Below are 25,354 nucleotides of genomic sequence, written 5' to 3'. Positions count from 1 at the left end.
AAAGGGTTGTCAAGCACTGGAAACAGGGCTGTGGTGGAGGAAGGAAGGCAGGATTGGATAGGATACTGGGGAAAAGTTCATTCCTGTGAGGGCGGTGAGTCCCTGGTACAGACTTAAAGAATTGTTTGGTTTGGAAGGCATCTTGAAGGTCCCAACCCCCTGCCATGGGCAGGGACACCTTCCTCCATCCCAAGTTGCTCCAAAACCTATCCAAACTGGCCTTGAACTCTCCAGGGATGGGCCAGCCACAGCTTGTCTGGACAACCTGTGCCAGGGCCTCCCCACCCTCAAAGCCAAGAATTTCATCCCAATATCCCATCTTTCCTTGCCCTCTGGTGGTGGGAAGTCATTCCCTGTCATTCCATCCCTTGTCCAAAGTCCCTCTCCAGCTTTCTTGGAGCCCCTTTAGGCACTGGAAGAGGCTCTGAGGTCTCCCTGGAGCCTTTTCTTCCCCAGGCTGGACATTCCCAGCTCTCCCAGGACAGTTCCATCCCTGCCCTCTTTACCTGGCCACACCAGTCCTTCAGCACAGCTGGTCACAAGGCAAATTCTTTCCCTGTTTTTCGTGCTTGTCACAAAGAGCTGGCTTTGTATCCAAGCTCTCCATCTCCCGCAGGAATTAATTGGGTTGCAGACAATAGTAGGGATTTAGGAAACAGGGGCAGGGAAAAGATCTCTCCTCTCCCCCTGCTCTGAGCTCCTTGAGGTGTTACTGGATCTTGTGTGTTTTTTGGAAGGTTTTGGCAGGATTTCAGGGCTTTCTCTCGCTTGAAGTGGGATCATGAGCCCTGCAGGAGCTGCCAAGTGCCGTGTGTAGCTTTGGCTTTTCATGGACACAGTGGAGAGATGAAAAGGTATGGCAGTGTGGGGCTGAATGGCTTCCAGAGGGAAATGGCAATAAATCCAGTGGGAGGGAATAATGACACTTGAGGGAAGAGATGGCATCCAGAGGGACTGTTAGAGGCTGGGCCAGTACAAACCTCGGGGAGGCCATGGCCAAGGTCCTGCAAGTGGATGAGACAATCCCAAGGCTGGATGGGGAATGGATTGAGAGCAGCCCTGAGAAGGATTTGAGGGTGCTGGTTGGTGAAAAAATGAATGCGCCTCCTCCACATGTGCTGGAACCCTAAAATTCCCTGTGTCCTGGCTCATCCCACAGCGTAGGCAGCAGGAGAGGAGGAATTTCAGCCCCTCCACCCTGCTCAGGTGAGATCCCACCTGCAGAGCTGCCTCAGCTCTGGGGTCTAACAGCAAAGGGATGTGGAGCTGCTGGAGGAAATCCAGAGGAGGCCATGGAGATGCTCCAAGGGCTGGAGCCCCTCTGCTCTGCAGCCACGCTGGGAGAGCTGGGAATGTCCAGCCTGGAGAAGTCTCCAGGGACATCTCAGAGCCCCATCCAGTGCCTGAAGGGGCTCCAGGAGACCTGGAGAGGGACTTGGGACAAGGAATGGAGGGACAGGACACAGGGAATGGTTTCCCACTGCCAGAGGTCATGGTTAGATGGAATATTGGGAAGAAATTATTTCCTGTGAGAGTGAGGAGGAGCTGGAATGGAATTCCCAGAGAAGCTGTGGCTGTCCTATCCTTGGAAGTGTCCAAGGCCAGGTTGGATGGGTCTCGAAACAACCTGGGATAGTGGAAGGTGTCCTGCCCATGTCAAGGGGCTGGACTGGATGATCTTGAAGGTTCCTTCCCACCCAAACCATCCCATGATTCTGTGGAATGTTCCCCCTCAGTTTAGCTCAAAGTTGCCTGTGAATTTTGCAGCCCTTTGAGACGTCACTGCAAGGAGATGAGGCAGGATATTTTGTTCATACCTGGGTTTTTCCAAGTGGAATTATTTGAAAAGTTATCCAGTCTATGTAAGGATTGGCAAGAGACATCCTGCTATGGGATATGGAAACTGGGGAAAACCATGCAAATCTCCTCCACAACACTTCATTGCAGGTGTAATGACATGTTTCTAATTTTTTGGGTTTTTTTTGTGGAGGAATCTCTGTTCTCATTGGTTGATAACCATTAAATTTATTTGCAACTATTTTCATTTCCAGGTCAGGGGGATTTATTGGGAAGGTACGTCTTTATTTAGGTAATTAGGGAGCTTAATAGGTGCTCATTGAAATTCATAATTTTTCCCAGGTTTTGAAAATGCTAAATGAGATCTGGGTTGGATTATTATTTTTTTTTTCCTTGAGATTAACATTAAGCTGCATTTGAATGGAAATTCAGATTCAATTGAACCAAATTAAAATAGGGGTGTTTTTTTTAAGTGTTTGTTTCATAATTAGAAGTAATTATTGAAAGGAGGGAATTGTTTATGGGTAAATTAATGCGTTTTTGCCCGTCACTGTGTATTTAAAACTAATGGATCCTCTGTATTTATGGATGTATGTGGGGAAAAGACATAGCCCTTTCTATTTTTAATTTCCAATCACTTTTCCAACATCAAATATTATCAACAGTGGACTGAATGATTTGAATTATCCCAATCAGGTTCTTCAAATAAATTAAATCTTAATGTAGAAAGTATTTATTTGAGGTTTGACCTTTATTATTTTAAGGAGAAAGCATCAATGCTGATAAAAATCCCATAAATCAAACATTTTAGTGGAATTACTTGCTTTTAGCTGTAGATTTGGGGTCTTCAGAGATCTGATGGGTGAGGATAAGGATGGAGAATCTTTCGAGGGGCATCTTGGAGCATTCCTGGTGTGTTTGAGGAACACTTCTAGCCCTAAATCCTGTGTTGTTTGCTGAGAAATGATGAATGACTGAGGAAAATGGGATTTTTGGGATTTTTGGGATTTTCTTTTCTTCCTGAATGAGGATTTTCCATTGTCACCTCCCAGGCTTGTGGCAGTCGAGCTCCCTCCTTCCTCACCTCTCTCCCTGTTGCTTCCCATAACCATTGCCCCCGTGATGATCCTCTTTTTCCTCGGGATTCAAATGCCAGCATGCAAATGTGATTTCTGACTATGTAAGGATTACTTTCAAAAAAAAAAAAAAAAAATATATATATATAAGCTAAGCCCAAAGAAGAAATCCAGTAGTAAAAGAAAACCATTCTTTAAGAGCCACTTGTATCGCCGCCAGTGCCAGGAAATCCTCTCCGTTTCAGCCGGCTGGAAATGCCGCTGGGATGTTCCTGCTCTGCTCGTGGGGTTGTGTTTAACTTAGAGACGTCAAATACTCTAAAAATGTTACATTTCAAGTATAGGGGAGTTTTTGCGGGGATTTGGGTGATGCTTTTGGATTTTGTTATCAACACGTGGTCTTGTGTTGATGAGGCGATGGGGTGTTAAATGTGAGCAGGTTGGAGCGACTTGTCCTTGCTTTTAACCTTGTTTTTCATGTTGGCTTGGAAATCTCCCATTTTTTTTCCTTTTTATTTAGATTAATATATAGAATTATAATGTTAAATATAGATTCTCTGAAGAGGGAATGTATTTTCCCAGCTGGCTCCTGGCTGAAGTTTTGGTGGTTTTACTCCGTTCTGAGCAGGTTTGGAGCTCCATTCTGAGAAGGGAATGGAGCTGGGGATGTGTCAGGAGCACCAGGAACTGCTGAGGGAGCTGGGAAAGGGGCTCAGCCTGGAGAAAAGGAGGCTCAGGGGGGACCCTCTGGCTCTCCACAACTCCCTGACCAGGATGGTGGATGCAGGTGGGGTTCAGGATGTGTTCCCAGGGAACAAGAGACAAGAAAAGAGGAAACAGCCTCAGGTTATGCCAGGAGAGGTTTAGTTTGGATATTGGAAAGCTTTTTTCTTGGAAAGGTTGGGCAGGCTGCCCAAGGCAGTGGTGGAATCCCCATTCCTGTAGGAATTTAACGTCTGTCTGGATGTGACACTTTGGAATGTGGTGTAGCAATGGCCTTGGCTGTGTTGGAGGAATGGTTGGGCTAGATGATCTTGGAGAACTTTTCCCACTGAAATGCCTCTGGAATTCTCTGAAGGACACAGCAGGGTGATGTTTGATCCTAGGAAATCAGCCTTGGTCAACACAAGCACCTACTAAGCAGACAGCATGAAATGTTCTAAGTGAGGCAAAGTTTCTGCTGCTTCAAGAGATGCACTGGAAAAGCCTGAACCTCATCCTACAGAATCATGGAATGTTTTGGGTTGGAAGTGACCCAAGAGATCATTTTGTCCAAACTCCTACCATGGACAGGGACACCTTCCACTAGCCCAGGTTGCTCCAAGCCCCATCCAACCTGGCATTAAGAGTTTTATCACTCTAGCACCTCCCTTTGTAACATTTTTAGCATCAGGCTCTGATTTCCCCATAGTTGACGTTGAACCTGTGCCAGCTACGCTGCCGTTTTTAAACATTTTTATGTCGTTCCTCCACCCCCTCTTCATTAAAAATTTTTCTTCCGCTGTCCACCCTGGGGGTGGGGGAAAGACAACCCTCAACCTTGTGTAGTCAAGGTTATGGCGATAAATTCCGGAGCATTGTCACTTCTATTCGGAGTAAATTGGCCGGCCGCTCTTGGGCTGAAGGGGAGATAATTTGCTGTAGTATTTCAAATGGATTAGAAATGGATTTGAAGGGAAAGTTCATGCCTCCCATTACAAAGGCTAGAAAGAAGACTATCTTAAGGCACTGTTCACACTCTAGCCTTCATTATCCACGCTTAATACCTTTCCTATTTTCCAGCGTTAATGAAATTTCCTGCCGGAGCGGGGCCTTGTGGACGGACGGGAGGACTCTTTAGATCCGCGGGATGCGCGGCAGAAAGGGAATTACAAGGCCCTCGTGTCGAGGGGCCCAGTGTATTCTTCAGGTCCTTGGCCCAGCTATTATCTCGTTAATTTTATCCTCTTTTGTCAATACAGTTCATTTCCAAAGGCCGTCCTTTCCATTAGGGTAACAATTCCAGGGAGAGCTGGGATCCCGCCGCCGATAAAAAGCGATGGGCGTTCGGCTCCGTGCCCTCGCCGGTGGCTTTTCCCTGCCACCACCAGCTTGGATGTCAGTAAGAGGGAGGGGGACACACACACTGGTGGCTATGTTGGGGCCACACAAGCATTTGGGAGCAACACCTTGGATTCAGAGGGAAATAAAGGGTTCCTGCAAGTGAAGTTTGGGAAGTTGAGTTCCCTCCCCACTCTTCTGTGTGGACGCAGTTTTTCCATATAAAGCATAATTTCCCTTAAATTTTAAAACTCTTAAGGCTCCTATAATATAATAAATATCTTGCCTAATATAATAAATAATAAATATAGTAAATATTCTAATAACTATTACTTTATATATATAAAAGGATGAGGGGACATCACTGCTTGGACATTTGCACTGCCCAGAAGGTGGAAATGGAGGTAGCTGAGCCTCCAGTGAGCTCAAACTGAGCTCCTGGTTGGGACTCCCTGTCCCTGGAAGTGTTCAAGGCCAGGTTGAATGGGGTTTGTAGTGAGCTGTTTTACTGGAAGGTGGCCCTGCCCATGGGGGGGAATTGGAACTTGGTGATTTTGAAGATGCCTTTCAACCCAGATCATTCTGTGATGATTCCGTGGCTCCAGTCTGGTGACCCTTGGGCTTTGGCAGCCTGAGCAGATGTTCTGCAGAAGCTTAGCTTGGAGACCACCCAGAGGTCACTTGTCTCCTCAAAAATACAACAAGTTCAAATTAGAAGAGGTTCAGCCCCACTCCCTTTGGGGAATGAGATGAGTTTTGATGTTGTTTGTCAAAATCCTTGAAAAAATCATAGATTCAAGGAATGGATTGGAAGGAACGTTAAAAATCATTCTCTTCCAACTTCCTGCCTCAGTGGGGATGTTCTGATACTGTGTCTGCATTTGGAGGCTCCCTCAGTTTGGAGCTTGGCCATCCCTAAGGAATTCTAAAGAAGAGAGAGGTGTGTGACCACTTTGGTAATCTGAGAGCAGGAAGGCAGGAAAATAAATATCCTGAGCATTTGAGGGATTCAACCAACTGGGTGTTAAACTGGTGCTTAAACCAGTGAGTCAGGCTTAGGTAGTGTGAGCAGCCCCTGTGGCTGTGCAGGGTTTGGGGTGGGTTGGGTTTTATTGACATTACAGGCAAAAAATATTTATTTTAATGTATTACCTCATTTATGTGTGTCTATGTGATAATATAATGTATTAGGGCATACATGTAAATTTATATTCAATAGATATTGAATGTATCTCTATAGATATAGAATCATTTCATATATATGAATATATCTACACATAATATATAGATATAATTATATAGATACAATATATATTTAAATACATATAGTATCTATTTAAATATGATTATCCTTTATGTATATACGTCTGCATGTAGTTTATATATATCTATAGTGTATCTGTATGTCTATAGATCTATAGATCTGTATATCTGTATATCCATGCCCTGATTGCTTGCACAGCTGTGCCACATCCCAGCCTTTCCCTACAAACCAGAGTGGGGAATGTTGGATGAACCCCTGACTTCTTCCCTCCCCTCTACTAGAGTTAAGGAAAATATGTAATGTATAATATATAGAAAACAATATCTATATATTGTATGTATTACCTATATATTAGTGAATATATGTAATTCAATATATATGCTATATATTCAATAATATATGAATAATATAAAGTGCTAAGAATAAAAATAGTATCTGGCCTCACATACATTATCTCTAAGAATTAATAAATATATATATTGAACATTTCTAGATGTTATTGAACATATATAATTCAATATATGCATTCAGTGCACATATTCAATAGTATCTAGAGATAATTGATGGATATAGGAGGCCCCGAGAATACAGGTGATAATATATAGATTTATGTATGAAAGTATCAATATTTGTTATTCTATATAATATATAGATCTTGTATTTCAATACATACACTCGGGGTATATATATTCAATTATGTGTGTGTCTATATGGAAATAGATGTGTGTGGATATCTCTATGTATTACCCAGAGATAACATATAGGGAATATATATGGAATTACAGAAGTCCTTAAAGGGACTGATTCAGGGGGGAAAAAGGAGTCCCAAATCCACTGGCACTATGGCCCCTGTGAATGGAGGAATGGAGCATCCTGGGGTCCTTCCAGGAATGTGTCTCTGGGAGGAAGAGGAGATGGGTGGAGCTAAGATGGGCCTTGTCACAACCATGGTGGTGTTTTGCAATACCTTCATTAGAATCCTGGAATGGGATAGATTGGAAGGTTAAAGGTCATCCAGTTCCATGAAAGCCATGGGAAAGGACGCCTTCCAGTATTCCAGGGCTCCAAGCCCTGTCCAACTTGGCCTTGGACACTTCCAGGGATGGGGCAGCTGGAGCTTCTCTGGGAACTCCATCCCAGTGCCTCACCACCCTCCCTGGGAAGAATTCTTTCCCAGTATCTTACCTAATTCTGCCCTCTGGCAGTGGGAAGCCATTCCCTGTGTCCTGTCACTCCATCTCTTTTCCACAGTCTCCAGCTCTCCTGGAGTCCCTTTAGGCATGGCGAGTTCTCCCTGGATCCTTCCCTTCTCCAGGTTGAACACCCCCAGCTCTCCCAGCCAAGGGCCTCCAGCCCTTGGAACATCTGCATGGCTTCCTCTGGATCTGCTCCAACAGATCCACATCCTTCTTCTGCTGGCACCCCAGATCTGGACACAAAACTCCAGATGGGATCTCAGAAAAGCAGAGTAGAGGGTGAGAATCATCTCTGTCACCCTCCCGACTGTTTGATATTTGATATTATTTTGATTGCCCCTGATACGGCCACAAGACCTTTCTTCAGGTCCTGCAGCCACTGCTGGATGCATCCTTGGCCTTGCTGGAGTTTTCTGGAATGTGCTGGGTGATCCATGAGTGACCCAAGTGTCCCTCATGCCATCACCTCCTTCACCCAACAACACCACCGCCGTGACTCCTTTGCAAGTCACTAAGACTTGATGCTCTTCTCTGGAGCAATTCCGTCAGGAGGAAACCCTGGGGGAACTAAAACGAGGAATTTATCCAATTCCCATCCCCTTCCCACAAAAACCAGGCAGCAAATTTTCCGAGCTCGGTAGCCAGTGGCAACAGCCCTCCGGAATGAATAGGCTGTCACGCTCAGCATTAGGAAATGTAACTATTCCATTTTCCAGCTCTCTTTTTCTTTGGAGCACATGTTCATTTAAAGGAAATGCTCATTGGGGTTTGCATTCCGCTGATAGGATAGCGGGATCTTAATTTACGGATATTCTCCGGTAATGCGCGGTTTATATACGTTCTGCTAATAGCATTATGAGCATAGTTTGGGCTAATACAAAATTAGAGCTCTAATTTGCATAAACAAATTACTGTTTGGATTAGCGCTAAATGAGGAAGGCGACTGATATTGGAGGAGATTTGATTTGGCTGCAGTGGCTCTGTTTGGATAATGGGGGATGGATAGGAATGAGCTGGGAGGCTGCGTTGTGGGTCTGGAGGGAGATGGGGTGGTGCAGGAAGTATCAGGTCATGGAGCAAACAAGATTTTGGTGACAGACGAACCTCTTTGGGACATGTGACAAGATGGGGGTTGGCCTCTTTTCCCTGTCAACCAGCAACAGGATGAGAGGAAATGGCCTCAAGCTGTGCCAGGGGAGGTTCAGGTTGGATATGAGAAGGAATTTTTTCATGGAAAGGGTTGTTAAACATTGGGATGAGCTGTCCAGCGAGATGGAATGGAGTCCCCATCCCTGGAGGTGCTCAAGGAATGCCTGGATGTGACACTCAGTGCTCTGGTCTAATTGACAAAGTGGTGATCACTCACAGATTGGACTTCATAGCCTTGGAGGTCTTTTCAGACCTGAAAGATTTTGGGATTCTGTGATATTTATCCCTCAGGTGTCACTTTAGAACTTACTGGGTCCTTCAGAATAACATTATGGGCAACAGTAACTGGATCACAATTCCCAATCCATTTCCATCCCACTGTCTCAATACCGGATTTTTGAATTTAGGGAGAGTTGAGGAGGTGGGAGCAGGTCCCCAGCCCTGCCCACTGGACCCTGCTGAGGTCCAGCATCAGCTCCAGGTGACTGGTGGGGGATAGAAATGCTTTTGGGTGATTTGTCCCATGCAGGGATTGAGGAAAATCCTTCCAAGAGCCAGATTTGGGGGCAGAATAAAAATACTAAAGTTGTGGTATCTGATTCGTAACAGGAATAATGATAGCAAAGATACAGACTCATGGAATGTTTCGGTTGGAAAGGACCTTAAAGACCATCTACTTCCAAACCCCTGCCATGGACAGGGATGCCACCCACTGGATCAGGTTGTTCAATGTCCCATTCCACCTGGCTTTGATGCACTTCCAGGGATGTCAAAGCTTGTAGAGCTCCATAAAACTTGGCTAAGCTCAGTGAAGGTCCCACCTTGCTGATTCTCTCATGGGATTGCATCCACATTTCCTTGTTTCTGCTGGGGCAAGGGTGGGAGAAGTTGGGGGAGAGTCCTTGAAGGTAATTTTTTTGGTGTCAGTAATGAGGAATCAGAGCTTTTCTTCTGTCAAGAGTAGGAACATCCCTGCTTCTTCCATACATCTCCTCCATTCTAGTGGGAGCTGTCCTGCCCTTGGAAATGGGGTTGGAATGAGACGATCTTGAAGGTTCCTTTGAACACAAACCATTCCATGAGTCTCTGATCTCATGGTTTGCTCATGAAGCAACACCTCTTTGTGACAGTATCCCAAATTTGGGCTAACCTTAACTTTATTTTTCCTGCAGATCCCCATTGTTAAACCAGACCCGACCCTCACTCCTAGGTGGCAAATCCCAGCTCATCCAACAGCACTGGAGGAGCAAAGGCTTCCGCTGCATCGGCGGTGTCATGTACCGGGTGTCGGCCAACAAACTCTCCAAAACCTCCAGCAGCCCTGTCCGGGCCAGGGACCTGGGCACCAGAACTCCCATCAGAGCAGGTGAGCAGGAATTTGTCCCAGTTCATGTCCAAAATCCATTCAGTTCAGTTTTTAGTTGTTTCTTCCCAGCCTGTGTGTTGAGACTCATCCTCCAGCCTTATAGAATTCCAGATGTGAAGGTGGTGGACATCCCATGGTGCCAAGTGCTGTTTTTGCTTTATAGTAGCTCTGAAGGGGAAATAATTTTGGAGAAATTAAAAGTTTAGGAGAATTGAGGTTTTCTTAAGTCAGACTTAATTCAAGCTTGTGGAGATGTGCCATTAAACTTGGTTTAATGGGCAAAATCTTGGATAACTTCAAAGAGCACCACAAGGTTAAATGTGCTTGAGATGCTTATCAAATTGCATTCAGTACTGACCTAAAATTTGGGAAGATCATTCCGCAGATAACGGTGGAATGATGCCCCCCATTGTGATGAATTCCCAGTTTTACATCATGGCTTTGATTAAATTTGTGTTTCAGCTTCTCCTGTGTTTGACATCCCAAGTCTGACTCTTAAAAAAGAGCAGATTTTAACTGTGCTCAAGGTATTTTTAAAATGTCTTGGTCTCAAATTAGGGAGCAAATAGTTTTGCTCCCTAACTGGTTTTTCGAGAATTTTTGGGAATAGTTAAACTGGGGAAGGTGGATCAGAGTTTGGAGACTCAGAAAAAGTGACCATAAAACAGTCAGAGGTTTGTAGGAAAAAATTTTGGATTTTTTCCAAGAGCTTTGCTACTGGTACTGGATCAGGATAATTGGCTGCACAAAACCAGTTCGAGGGTGATTCTGCCTTAAGCACCATCTCTGGACATTGAAGATGTCACTGAAGACAGAAAATATCCTGCAGGAGTGGAAGAAAAGGGGTGAAACCCAGGACATGGACAGGGATGTTGAATGGATTTTAGGACAGAGTTGGACCACTAGGAAGAGTCCTGGGGAGAAGTGATGGCTGGAAGGACTGGAAAAGTGGATGATCTGAAGATTCCAAGCAAAGGAAGGATATCTCTCCATGGCCAGGTGGAGCAGCCAAAAACCAAGGGGCTTAAACTGGTGGGAGAGCTTTCCAAGGGCAAGGATGATGAAATGCTGGACTCATTTGGCTCTAAAATCGCCATTATTTTAAAGATTTTTTTTAAAGAACAGGCTTAATGAACTTCTTCTTGGGGAGGACATGGGTGGAAAAGGTCCTGCCTCCCAGCAAGAAGGTGATTTTTTTTATTTTTCCAAGTGAAAGGAAGTCTCTAAATTTGTCTGGAAATAGACAAATGAGCAAAGTCTCATTTGGGCAACTCAGCAAAGGCTGATAGATTCAGCCTGTCCTTGAATATTCATCACTGGATTGGGACCAAACAGAGAAACACCAACTTAGAGGCAAATTTCTGAAAGAGAGATGAATCCAAAGGTATCATGGGAGGATTTCTGCAGATTCAGGCCTTGGAATTGCTTGTGGGGAGTACCTGAGGGGATTTGGGCTGACAGGGCATGGAAGAGATGTGATGCCCCCATTTTTCCTTTCTCACTGAAACCACGTCTTCTAGTGAGGTCTCATTCAGAAAATTGGGTTTAATTAGTCCCACTTAGGGAGGGAAGATCCCTCCTAAGGTTATTCTCTTATAAAATATATTCCTATCTAATTATTTTGAAGATGTTCCTTATTTTGCTGTTGCCCCTTTCCCCTTCCACATATCACATTGGCTTTGTAACCACAAAACCTGAGGAACTGCTGTGAATCAGTATTTTCATGTCATCTTTCATCTCTCCCCACAATTCATCCTCCTTCCCAAGGATGGATTCCACAGATTCCTCTTGCCTTAGGATAACTGGGCCTGGCAGGGCGGAAGATTTGTGTGTTCTCATCGGCTGCGAACGTTTGCTCAACGCTCTGTGTTTTCAACACTTGACAAAGTTTATTTAAAAGATGGAAAAAAACGGCTTTTCCTTTCCCTTTCAGTGCCAGGCACTGTGTGTTTGGAATAGGGGAGAGGTGGGAAATGCTCCTGACAGTTTAATAGCTTGGAGTTTACTTCCAGTGGGTTATAATTCTGCTCTTTCCCTGGATTTATAGGGTTGGGGTTTTTTATCTCTACTGTACAAAATCTGATGCCGGGCACTGGGGCTGATCCATCCACACCATCATAGCATTCCCAAGTGATTTATTGGTGGATGCTGGTGGTGAGTTAAGATTTGATCCTGGGGATGCACTTCCTGCATCCTTGTGCTGTATTGGGATCAATCCTGGGTCTTCCAGGAGCAATTTTCCATAGCTTTTCTGGAATTGGCTTTGTTGGTGCTGGAGAGGTGAGGAGGGCACATGGCTTGGGGACAAGGAAAGTGTCACTCCAATCCCAGGAAAAATTTTTGGAGGTGGTTTGAACATTAAAAAACTCCCTGGATCAATCACAGCCTCACCACGGCCTGTGCAGCTGCTGAGAACTTTGCTCTCATCCCACGTGTGGCTCTGCTCCCAAAGGATTTCTGCACCTTCCACACTTGTCTCTGGAAAACTGCAAATATAATACAGAAATTTTTTTTTTTTTTTTTGCCTTTCCAGCTAGATAGGGATCTTGCATGTGGCATAATTAATTGCTCAGGCAAGGATGGAGAAGAAAACCCAGAGCTTAAACACTCTCTGCTCATCCCTGTGGAAGACGAAGATGTGGAATCACACATGGAAGGGCTCTTTCCCTTTGGGATGACTGGTATTTCAGCACCCATGTATTTTTTCACTTTGCAGAAGTCTTGAAAATCAGCAGTGGGATGTTATGGAAAGCATTGGCTATGTGGCAATTAATTAAACAACCAGAATAACTGGGTTTCTCCTCTCACAAGGAACTTTTCCTTCATTTCTTTCTCCAGCTGCTAAGGCATTTTCCAGACTCTTGAGAAATTTCCATGAAATCAGGGGGAGAAGCAAAAGGTCCTGGGCGATGTAGAGTGTCACAAAGAAATACAGAAGGGGAAATACAAGATTGAAAGTAGCAGAAAGCAAATTAAGGTTTGACATTGTCCGGAAACCAGCCCTGACCCCAATCTCTGCACGAGCCGCCGCTGCTGCCGAGAGAGGAATTGCACTCCGTGAGCTGGGGCTGGCTCCAGCAGGGTTTTCCAAGTGTCCAGGCTATTGTTCCATGGGCAAATCATCACTTGCATGATTTCTTCATGCTGAGGTTTTAGCTGTTGGTTGGAGGAAGGCTGGTGGCTTTCAGGACTCCAGAGGTGACAGTCGGCCCCTTGAACAATGTGATTTTATTTTTTGGGGTTTTCGAATTGTCTTCATGACCATAGATTCCAGAGCCTTGGAGATACCCAGGATTGCTGGGCTCCCAAAAGTGGAGGCTTAAGAGGAGTTTAAAGTCCTCTTGAGCTGAGGCATCTCCCACACATTACGATGGTGGCTCTGATCCCAGAGAAACAAATTATTAATTAAAACATGATTGAGTTCAGACCTTCCAAAACTGGGGGGGGATTTTCCCTGCATCTGGATGCACTTCCTGTCTCCATCCTGGTGTGTAACATCCCCTCCTGCCTCAGTTTCCCCTCTCTGCTGCAAAGGGGATCAGCTGGGGAGATGGAAGGTCATGGAATCATGGAATAGTTTGGGTTGGAAAGGAGCTTAAAGACCATCTCATTCCAAGAGTGGAGGTGCAGGGGCACCTTCCACTATCCCGGGCTGATCCAAGCCCCACACAACCTGGCCTTGGACACTTCCAGGAATGAGACAACCACAGCTTCTCTGGGCAACCTGTGCCAGGGCCTCATCACCCTCACAGGGGAGGATTTCTTCCCAATATCCCATCTAATTCTGCCCTCTGGCAGTGGGAAGCTATTCCCTGTGTCCTGTCCCTCCATCCCTTGTCCTAAATCCCTCTCCAGCTCTCCTGGAGCCTCTTCAGGCACTGGAAGGGGCTCTAAGTTCTCTCCAGAGCCTTCTCTGCTCCAAGCTGGACATTCCCAGCTCTCCCAGCCTGGCTCCATTCTTTGGAGCATCTCTGGACTCCTTCCTCCACTGCATCAGGCTGGGGACAGGTGATGGATGCTCCTGAACACAATTTGGGCTGCAGTGGGAGAACTCCACACTCCACAGAGCTGAAAGAAAGTGCTCTCTGGCCTCCCTGTTTACCATCTAATTTTGGAAGTGCTGAATATCATGGAAACATGCTTCCAACTTTTTCAAGGATGATGAAATGCTCAGTGCTGCTGTTGGCCCAGTACTTGTGGGAATGATGCTCCTTCCTCTGAGCCACTCCTTTTTACAAAAGGAAAAGAGGGATTCAGGAATGTTTCCACCACCCATCATCTGTCTCTGCTTTTAATTTTAAGAGGCATTAGGGAGGATTTGCTCTGGTGTGCTGGGCTTTGTCTTTTCCCCATGTCCATGGAAACATCACAAGCTTCTTGTTTGTCCATCATGACCCTGTCTTCTGTCTTCAACACACCTTGAGTGTGTTGGGATCATACTGGACGTGTAAGGAAGACTTTGGTGGAGGAGAGACCAGCCCAATGCACTGAGGTGTGGGAGCAGGGAAATTTGGAACGTTGCTATCCTCAGATTTCCACTGGTTTTGGTGTTGCTGGTACCAGGATCCCTTTGTGCTCACTCCCTTTGAGGTGAATTCCTTGGGTTTGGGATTGCTCAGTCTCTTGCCTCTTTTTGATCTCAATTCCTTGACTTCTCCAGGATCAGTCTCTTGTTTTGGGATTGCTTTATCCCTCGGACACTTCAATCTCAATTTCTTGGTTTTGAGATTGCTCTGTCCCTTACCCATCTTGAATTAAATCCCTTGTCCTCTTTGGAAGTCATTCCCTTGGCTTTGGGATTGCTCAGTCCCTTACCTCTTCTGACCTCAGTTCCCTGGCTCCCTCAATCTCAGTGCTTTTTCTTTGGGATTATGGGTTCCCTTGCTCCCTTTTTATCTCAATCCCATGGCCCCTTTTTACCCAATCCTTTGCCTTTGGGATTCCTCAATTCTTTCCTCTTTTCAGATTAGTTCTTGGTTGCTCAATCCCTTGGCCCCTTTTGAGCTCAGTTTCATGACCCCTTCAATCTCAAGGCTTTTTCTTTGGGATTGGGGAATCCTTTCAATCTCAGTCCCATGGTTTTGGGCTGCTTCAATCCCTTACCCCTTTTGAGTTCAATTCCTTTACACCTTCATTCTCAATGCCTTCCTTGTCTTGGGATTGAGGGATCCCTTGGCCCCTTCAATCCCTTGTTTGTGGAATTGTTCTGTGTCTTTGAACTCAGTCCCTCATTTTCTTTTAACTCAATCCCTTGTTTTTGGGATTAGGGAATCCCTTGGCCCCTTCAATCTCATGCCCTTGTTTGTGGAATTGTTTTGTGTCTTTGAGCTCAGTCCCTCAAGTTTTTTAAACTCAATCCCTTGTTTTTGGGATTCCTCAATCCCTTGCCCTTTTTCACATCAGCTTCATGGCCCCCTCAGTCTCAGTGCCTTGTCTTTGGGATTGTGGGATCTCTTGACCCCTTTTATCTCAATCCCTTAATTTTGGGATTGTTCAATCCCTTGCCCCTTTTGAGCTCTGTCCCTTGGTTTGGGGATTGTTCAATCCCTTTGACCTCTTCACTCACAATCCCGTGATTTTGGGATTGTTCAATTCTTTTATCCCTCTGGAGCTCAATCCTTTGGCCCCTTCAGTCTCAATGCCTTGGCTTTGGGATTGCTCAATCCCTTTCATTTTATGAACTCAATTCCTCAACTCTGGAATTGCAGGGATCAGATCCTGCTCCTGGCCCACATCTGCTCATACAACATCCAACATCCAACCCAGGGCTGCTTAATTAATTGAAGCTGAGTCATTAATTGAAGTTGCTTTGTTAATAAAACACTTGTGACCACCTGACTCTGGGACATTCATGGGATGCAGGGACAGTCAGGCAGGAAAACAGGAAAATCTCTGCTTGTTTAGAGGCAGCTCATCCCTTCTTTTTCCGTTGTCTTCTCTGGAATGAGGACTTGTGCTGTCCAGTGAGGGAAATAAATGACCCCCAGCAGCTGCGAATGCTGATCCTCGAAATCCGCGGAACCCACTTAAATGAATAATAATTAAAGAAATAAATTTCCCCAAGTGCAGCCTCAAAACTTTCGGTTCAGCAATAAAGCCAAGGAGAGACTCGGAAAATGAATCGCTCGACTCTTTCCGAAGGAGGCTGCGGTGGGAGAGGTGGGGTGATAATGGAAACTATTAAAGGAGCCAGTGTGGTTTAAGGAAGCCTTTTCCAGGTCGTGTGGGAACAGGCTGAGGAGAGGTTGTGTGGTGATGCTGACACCTGAGGGATAAAAGGATTGAGCAATCGCAAAATCATGGAATTGAGGGGGAAGGAGCCAAGGGATTGAGGAATCCCAAAACTCAGGGATTGAGCTTGAAAGGGACCAAGGATATAAGGAATTGAGTAATCCCAAAGACAAGGCACTGAGATTCAAGAGGCCATGGAATTGAGCTCAAAAGGGATAAGAGATTGAGGAATCCCAAACCCAAGGAATTGTACTCAATGAGCCAAAGGACTGACCTCAAAAGGGATGAGGGACTGAACAATTCCAAAACCATGGGATTGGTGAGCAAAAAATGGGATCACTCTGTTGTGCTCATCCCCCATTTGGAGCACTGGCCAGCAGAGCTGACCACCTGCCTGTCATTGCTTGTGCAAACCCCTGGTTGATTCCTTCTGTGTGTAAGATTTTTCCATAAATTATTCTTGCCTTGGGATGGTGGAAGTAGATGGGAAGCAATGGGCTTGATACTCAACACTCATCATTCTAACCATGTTCCCACCCTCTTGCCTATCCCTTGGCCCTACCACACCCCAACTCTGAATTTCTTCCTTTTTTTTCTGCCTATTTCAGTTTTCTACTGATTTTTTCCCTCCATGGGGAAGATTTCCACAAATTATCCTTGATTTGGGATTGTGGAAGATAGGAAGCAATGGGCTCAATACTCATCATTCTAACAGTGTTCTCACCTTCTTGCCCATCATCCCTTTGTCCCAGCTCACCCTAATTCTGGATTTCTCCCTTTTCTGTATTTCTCTTTTTTTTTTTTTTCAGTTTTTTACAGCTTTTCCACCATTTAAAAAAAGTAAATTATTAGATTAGATGCTCCAACAGACCTTTCCATGAGATGAGGTCCTGATCCTTGAGCTGTGCCTCGGAGCAATAAAGTCCTTCCTAAATAATTAAACAGGTGATAATTAACTGTGATATTTGCAGCCAATTTTTAAGTCAAAGGACTAATTGGAATATTGTTTTCGGGGTGTGTTTGCTGCATCCCAAGCCTCTGGGTGACAGGGAGCTGAGCAGGAGTGTTGGATTGGATGGGAGCATCCTGATATCCATGTGGGAATGCTGGAAAGCACCGAGTGTTGCTCCTGAGTGAAGTTCCTGGGCTGCCAAGGGAAATCTCTAAATCTCTGCCAGCCTTTCCCTGGAGGAGAACGACCTTGAGTTTTGAGCTGTGTTTGGGGTTATGGAAAAAAAACCACCCAGGATGCTGAAGATGGACCTGGGTCTGCTTGAGCTGAGTTTTAGGATTAAGGATATGAAAAGATCCTAATTAATTTATAGTTGGTGCAGGGGTGCAGCATCCTACCCGCTTGTTTTAAACATTTTTTTTTGTTTGACAAGGATGAATTGTGCCTTTTCCCCTTTTTCCATCAAAAGCTGGAATTCCAAACGTCGAGCCAAACGCTGCGGAAAACACCGCGGGACTGCTTGGCTGTGGATTCCTTCCTAGGAGCAGGGGAAAAAAAAAAAAAAAAAAGAAGGAGTTAGGCTGTAGCCCCGCTATTAATCATAGCTGTAATCATGCATTTAATGAACATGACAGCTCCCGCTCCCTCCGGAGAGACGCGCGGAGTCTCCCGGCTGGATTGGGAACAACAATCACTTCTCACCGCGAGCCACCGGAGCCGCCAGCGTCGGGCTGGGATGATGCATTAAGAGAAACAGCCCTGTTTGCACGGGCTGTGGGTTTCCTTACGGATGATGCTCCTGCAAGCGACTGAATCATCAGGAAAGGGGGGGAGAAATCCACCTGTCCCTTGCACAGGGTGGAAAATATCCCAGCTGACGCCGCTGTGCTGGGTGTAATCACTTCAAAAGCCCTCAGTGTGCAGCTCTTGATGCTGTCTGTGGCAGCTTTTCTTACTTGCCTGCTTTTTTCCCCCTTTCTGTTTTTCCCACTGCCCTGCAGCATACACATGGGAAGAATTTACCATGGCACCACTTTAAATTTCCATAGTGAGGGATTTTGGCAGTGCCAAAGACGTGGGAGTCACTTTCCTGATCTGACAGCACCACTGTGTCCCGATGTTCTCCCTGGCTGGAAAGTGATTGAGGAGAAAAATGGGACAGATCTGGGACTGGGATGTGCCCAGTGTTTTGTCTGGACCAAATGAGACTCCCAAAGTCGAGCCCTGGGGGCATCGTTTCAGCTTTTTGTTTAATTTAGGCCAGACTGCAGCAAATTTTGGCTCCTGATGTTGGATTTTAACCCTTATCCCTTTTTCCAGTGTCTTTTGATGTCCCAATTTCACCCCAATTTCAATAGTACACCCTCCATTGCCAGGAATATTTATTTATTAGTGCATTTATTAATGCAAATCTCTTGTCATAACCAGTTGGGAATTCCAAGTTGACAACCACCCTAAAAATCCAAATTTAGGCTCCCTTGGACCTCCTGAAAAGTCGGGAACATGCAATCCCCTCTCCTGCACACCCTTCTTGTCACTTGAATGTACACAAAGCTTTTATTTTTATTTAAACTTTTTTTCCACGATGCAGCAGCTTCAAAAAATACCCTCATGACAGAGCCTGAGTTTTCTCTGAAAATCCCAATGGATGGAGAAATGTTTAATTACAGAGCTTTCTTGTAATTGGCTTGGCTTCTCCTGGAGAAGTATTTGGGTGATTTTCTAATAGTTTGGGGAGGATTTTCACATGGGATGAATAATTAGGGAGTGGGAAAATGTGGATGGGGGTTTGCTTTGCTTTGCCTGGAAGGATGCTTTGCCAGGATGGATCTCACATGGATTTTGTCATGGATGGGACCACCTCTTGGGTAGTTAAACTCCCTCTGGGATGCAAGTTAATCCCTGGAATGGGAGATGCACATCATGTTATTGCATGGCTTCTTGCTGGCAAATGAAAACTGGCAGAAAAAAGCCAAAAAAAAAATTCATTAATGTGTTTTTGCTACATAAAAATTCCAACCCACTGGCAGGAGGCTGTTGACCCCTTTATTTATCCTGTATCTCTTTAGTGATTCCTCCTTTCTGGCCATGATGACCTTTAATGGCCCTTCCAGCCATAACCATTCCATGATTCTGTGATTCCAAACTTGTTCATCCCTGTGTATCTGCTTTTATGCCCAAATATTAAATATTTAAAGGGATTGTGTGCTGCCCTCCGGAGCTGATTCCTGGTGAAGGAATATTCCTAGCTTTAAGGAATATTATGCAGAATTCCAGAGGGCTGAGGATGCTCCAGCCCTATCCTAATGGATTTTAATTTGAGGCTTTCTCCCCACATTGTTTGGGAAGTCAACCTTGCTCTTAATGGAGACTCTTCTGTAGCGTCTTCGGAGCATCCCAAAGTTGGTAAATGTTTATTCTAGCACAAAAAAGATGCTTCCACCGCTTGAGATGAGAAGAATTAAAAAAAAAAAAACAGGCAAAAAAAACCATCTCAGTGGTGGCTCAGACGCCCCGTTGTTGGAATTTGATGTGCAGAGGGAACAGATGGGGCTTCGCCGACGCCGGCAGCCGAGTGACAGCTCGCGGTGCCGCGCAATCAAATTCCACTCGCTCAACTTCCCAACACGCCCGGGCTGGTAGGTGAGTGACTGAGCCGCTCTCATCCCACCTGGAAAACTGAAATCCAGCCTTTCTTTCCCGTCCATTCCTCCCTGCACCAGTCAAGGATGATTTGATTCCGTGCGTGCATGGATGGGAGTGGGCGCTGGGCTTCCCTGTCCAGCTGCAGGGAGCAGCCAAGACAAGCGTGGAAATTTGTTGGATTGATGGTGGAAGCGTGGGATTTGCTTGGAGAAGTGTTCTGGCACGTTTGGGTGCTGAGGGGAAAAATTCCTGCTGTGTTTTGGGGCTGGCAAGGAGCACTTGTGCTGGGGCTGCTCCAGAGGTGGGAAGTCCTTGAAGGGCATCTTTTCCATTGGTTCCCTGGGAGCTCCGTGCTTTGGGTTAAATAAGATCATGGAATCATGGAATGGTTTGGGTTGGGAGGGAGCTTGAAGATCATCCAGTTCCAACCCTCTGCAAGGGGCAAAGACACCTTCCACTATTCCATGTTGCTCCAAGCCCTGTCCAGCCTGGCCTTGGACACTTCCAGGGGTGGGGCATCCATAGTTTCTCTGGGCAGTTTGTGCCAGAGACTCCCCACCTTCACAGGGAAGAATTTCTTCCCAATACCCCATCTCTCCCTGCCCTCTGGCAGTGGGAAGCCATTCCTTCTGTTTTACCACGCCAGGTTCCTGTCCATAGTTCCTCTCCAGCTTTCCTGGAGCCCCCTTAGGCAATGGAGGGGGGCTCCAGGTTCTCCCTGGAACCTTTTCTTTTCCAGGCCAATCAACCTCAGATCTCCCAGCTATTCCTCATAGCAAGAGGTCTCCATCCCTCCAATAATTTTTGTGGGCCTAAGGTACTGAGGACCATGTGAATTCCTGTAAAATTTCTTGATTCCAAGCAATGATCCATGTTTTTCTCTCTCTCCAGCACTGAGATTGCACTCCACACCCAGTCCTGGGCTCTTTCCACCCAGCCTGAGCAGATCCTCAACGTGCCGATACATTGCCAGGTCTGTACTCCTCATGGGAAGCAGGAATGATGTGCTCCATCTTTGGGCTCAGGAGGGAATCAGGAGCTTCAGGAGCAGCTGTTGAACTGGAGGATGATTTGGTGAAGCTCTGGCTGCTGCTTTTCTGCAGCTTCTACTTCGAGGTGGTTTTAAGCTCAGCCAGACCCTCTCCATCCTCCCAGGGAAGAATTTCTTCCCAATATCCCATTTATCCCTGCCCTCTGACAGTGGGAAACAATTCCCCCTTTTCCTGGGACTCCAGCCCTTGTCCAAAGTCCCTCTCCAGCTCTCCTGGAGCCCCTTTAGGCACTGGAAGGTGCTCCAAGGTCTGCCTGGACAGTCAGGATGGACATTCCTGGCTCCCCAGCCTGGCTGCAGAGCAGAAGGGCTCCAGCCCTTGGAGTATTTCTGTGGCCTCCTCTGGATCTGCTCCAGCAGCTCCACATCCCTCTGCTATTGGACCTAAGGGCTGGAGGCAGCTCTACAGGTGAGATCTCACCTGAGTGGGTCAGAGGGGCAGAAATTCCCCATCTCCTCCTGCCCACACTGTGGGATGAGCCCAGGACATTGTGGGTTCCCATGGCTGGATTTTGTGGAGCTTCTTATCCACCAACTCCCTCAAGTCCTCCTGAGGACTGCTTTCAACGCATTCTCCACCAAATTTATGCTTGGGGTTACCCACTACACATCCAGGACCTTACACTTGGCCTTGCACCTCCTTTTAATCCAGGAGCTGCAGACAACCAGCAATTACAGAGGTAAAAATGTGCATTTCCTCTGAAAATAATTTCCTTGAACTTGTGTTTTTCATGGATAATGCACTGTGTCCTCATCAAACCAGATCTGACTGTGCCCTACCACTGAATTATCTACTTGGAGAGATCTGATGTGTCCCTCATGGTTTGTGTTCACCTTGATCTCAACACTTCCCCTCTCCCACCTGGTCCCACACATCCCAAGAGCTGCAGGGTAATTCCCTCTCCAGCTGGAAGCTCATGGAAAACATGTGCTTATCAACTTCTGAGCTCCTTAAGTAGCTTCTAGTGGGACCAGGCAGTTAAAAAGGAACTTTTCTGCTCTTTGGTGGTACTTTTTGTTCTTGTGGCCATCATGTAGGTGCTCGTTCTTTGAGGTTCATGAGCAGGTGCCCACTTGAAGGCCAAGAATAGCATCAGGCCCAGCTGGTGGGACATGTGCTGAAGAGCCCTCCAGGTCATTCAGCCTTTGCATCCTGTGCTGCACAAGGAGAGGATGTTTCCTTCCTCACCATATTCCCCAAAAATGTGGGAAACCCTCTCCATGCTCATAAAATCCAAGGAGAGAATCAGAGTTATGGGGGTGGGAAGGAATCTTGCTGGTGACTTTGGTGTAACCTTGCAGATTTTTAATGATTTGGGGTAAAATCGGCCAAAAATTGAAAATATTTAAGGGCTTATGAGCATGAACTTCCTAAATATTTCACTCTGCAAAGATGGGCTCCTCTGTTTCAGATACTGTTGAGGTGTCTTCTCCATGTTGTTGTGGTGTTGGAGCTGGAGGTTTTCCCTGACCTTGTCCCTCTTTCTCCTTCAGCCGTGCTGTGCAGAGGAGCTTGGCCATCATCCGTCAAGCCAAGCAGAAGAAGAAAAAGAAGGAATATTGTATGTACTACAACCGCTTCGGGAAGTGCAATCGAGGCGACAGCTGCCCCTACATCCACGATCCAGAGAAAGTGGCCGTCTGCACCAGGTAGGGATGGACACGGAATTGTGGTGAACTGGGACATTGGGTGGCTTTGGTGCTTCCTTGTGGGGTATTCCTATGGGAAACAAACTGGTAACAGAGCTGTAGGACAACAGGAATGGGAGTTCTGGGTCAGGTGTAGGTTCTGCACTGTTGGGTTGGAAGGAGGAGGTCAAGAAGAGGCCAGAGAATCATGGAATTGTTTTGGTTGTAAGGGACATCAAAGATCATTGAATTCCAAACCCCTGACATGGGCAGGGACACCTTCCACTGTCCCAGGTTGCTCCAAGCCCTGTCCAGCCTGGCCTGGAACACTTTCAAGGATGAGGCAGCCACAGTTTCTCTGGGAATTCGATTCCAGGGCCTCACCAGCCTCACAGGGAAAAGTATCTTCCTAATGTCCTATCTATCCCTCTGGCAGTGGGAAGCCATTCTCCTTGTCCTGTCACTCCATCCCTTGTCCCAAATCCCTCTTTGTCTCTCTTGGAGCCTGTTTAGGCACTGGAAGGGGCTCTCAAGTCCCTTTAGAACCGTCTTTTCTGGGCTGGGTGACTTGAGCCCCTGCCCTGACCACACTCCAGATTATTCCTTCAGGAGCATTCCTCAGATCCATTTGGATCAGACCAGCAGGTTTGAATCCCTCAGCCTGTGACGTCGTGCAGCTCCGAGAGTCGGTGATTTATTCCAGGAGAACTGAACTGTGTTGGCAGTTCATTAGACCTGCCCAAGAGTTGATTAAACTCCATTATGAGTCATTTAAAAGGGCAGAAGAGCCAACTCCACTGATGAACTCCTGGAGTAATTTTTCCATAAAATTGCCGCTGTGCTGGAATCACTTGGAAGTTGCTCAAAGCTCGATGGGAGACGATAGAGGAGGGGAAGGTGATTTATTGGTTTTTTAACTGATTTTACTCCTTCTCACTCATTCTCCCATAACTCCTTGCCTACTTCAGGAATTGTGCTCCTTGAAGTCTTTTGGGTCTCCAACCTTTCTCATTTCCATGGATCATTGGAGGACAACACTGATTTCTCCCAGTTTTGTGTCTCCTCATCCTTGTTCATTTATCTCTAATCCCATTCTTTGGCTTTCCCTGATAATTTTATAATTTTGTTAATCTAGTCTCACAGTGGTCAATCCTAGGAAAACTCTTGACATCCTCATGTGCTTTGGGATCTTGGTTCCTGTTCTGGGCCTGTCTTTGCTCCTCCTGGTCATTGGCCACTCCCACCTGCAGCTACATCCAGGATCTCTTGGAATGGGATCATAGAACCCTGGAATGATTTGGATTGGAAAGGACCTTCAAGATCATCCAATCCACCCCTCTGCCATAGGCAGGGACACTTTCCACTGTCCAAGCTCCAAACCTAGTCCAACCTAGCCTTGAACACTTCCAGGGATGGGAATCCACAGCTTTTCTTGGCAACTTGGAATAATCAGGGGTGTAGGAAGGACCTTTCTCCTTCTGGGAGCATCAGGTCTGAATTTTGGGGTACAAGCCTTGCTTTACCTACTAATGAGCAGCCAAATGTGATAGAAGAACAAAATCTATCAGGAATCATCAGCTGCTCTTCCAGCAAGGGGGATCTGTACTAATTTAGGGTGTGAAATGGGTTTATGAATGAGCTCGGCAGCAATTGTGTGGTTTTTGTGACCCACCTCGTGTCCAACCTGCTCCATCTGCTTTATCTCCAGGTTTCTCCGTGGCACCTGCAAGAAGACGGATGGGACCTGTCCATTTTCCCACAAGGTGTCCAAGGACAAGGTCTGTGTGCCTTCCCAACGGGAATGTGGCTTTATATGCAAAAGGATGGATGTAGGAAGCTTTTTCCTCACTCAGTCCTTCCAACTGAGTTTGGAGTTTCCTTACTGAGTTGTTCGGGCTCCTGAATCGTGAGAGAGCCATGGAATAGTTTGGGATGGATGGGACCTTCAGAATCATCTCATTCCTACCCCTCTGCCATGGGCAGGGACACCTTCCGCTATCCCAGGTTGCTCCAAGCTCCATCCAACCTGGCCTTGAATTTTTGTGGGGATGGAGCATCCACAGCTTCTCTGGGAAACCTGTGCCAGGGCCTCCCCAACCTATGGCTGAGGTCTAGAAAAGACCTGTGAGGTCTTAGAGGTCTAAAAGAGACCTCCGAGATAATCAAGTCCATTTAGTTGCATCTAATCCTTCCCTACTTCCCTAAGATCACATTTCCCTGGAAATCCCTCTGTGCTGGGGTCAGAGGATGTTTTAACAAACATAGCTTGGAGGTATAAATTAATAAAAATCAATTCTAAAATGCCAATCAGCAAAATCAGGTTGAAACCATGGCAAAACAACTCTGGAGTTCATTTTCATTTCTTGATGAAAACCTTCATCAGAAGGTTTTCCACCTTCTTGATGTGTCTGGAGCTCTGTGGTTTTATTACACAAGGCGGAAAAATAATCCAGATTTTTTTAATTTGGGTTTATCAGTGATGATTTAGCACCTCCGCCTGTGTTTAGTGGCTGGGATCTCCACTTGGATGTTGCTTTGGAGACTCCAGCACGGAAGCTGAGGTGGCTGAGGCACGTTCCTTGTCCATGGGGAGCTCATAAGTTATCCGGGAAGTCGCTCCCAATGAGACACGGAGCACCAAATGTTTTTTACATGGATTTCTCTTCAGAGTCACTTAATCATGAGTACATAAAACAGGGATGGGGACAGCTGCATTCCCTGGCTCGTGGCATGTCAGAGTAGGAATGGGGATGAGGATTGATAGATGGAAATTTTTTTTTTTTTTTTTTTCCATCCCGTAACAGCATCAGACTTCAGAAATAAAGAAGCCAGGAATGAAGGAAGCTTTGCAGGTGGATTAGCTGTTGGTTTGTCCAAAATTATTGTAATTAGTGAGGCCAACTACTTCTTGTCATCCAAGTGAACAAAGTGCAACCCTCTGCCTGCACCTCTGAGGT

The 25,354-nt window shown here is 46.0% G+C and overlaps 1 protein-coding gene across 1 annotated transcript in view; it reads left to right on the top strand.

Moving 5' to 3' along the window:
• Positions 1-25,354, top strand: part of ZC3H3 (zinc finger CCCH-type containing 3) — a 128,636-nt gene that overhangs the window by 76,008 nt on the left and 27,274 nt on the right. Inside the window, exons 5-8 of the mRNA XM_059475251.1 lie at positions 9,695-9,888; positions 20,609-20,690; positions 22,263-22,418; positions 24,106-24,175. Coding sequence (XP_059331234.1) covers positions 9,695-9,888; positions 20,609-20,690; positions 22,263-22,418; positions 24,106-24,175 — 502 coding nt within the window. The remainder of the gene's footprint in view (positions 1-9,694; positions 9,889-20,608; positions 20,691-22,262; positions 22,419-24,105; positions 24,176-25,354) is intronic.

This window comes from Ammospiza nelsoni, chromosome 1 (genome assembly GCF_027579445.1).
Source record: "Ammospiza nelsoni isolate bAmmNel1 chromosome 1, bAmmNel1.pri, whole genome shotgun sequence".
Taxonomy (NCBI): Eukaryota; Metazoa; Chordata; class Aves; order Passeriformes; family Passerellidae; genus Ammospiza; species Ammospiza nelsoni.
Note: the sequence above shows the minus strand (reverse complement) of the source record. Positions and strands in the feature narration are given on the sequence as shown.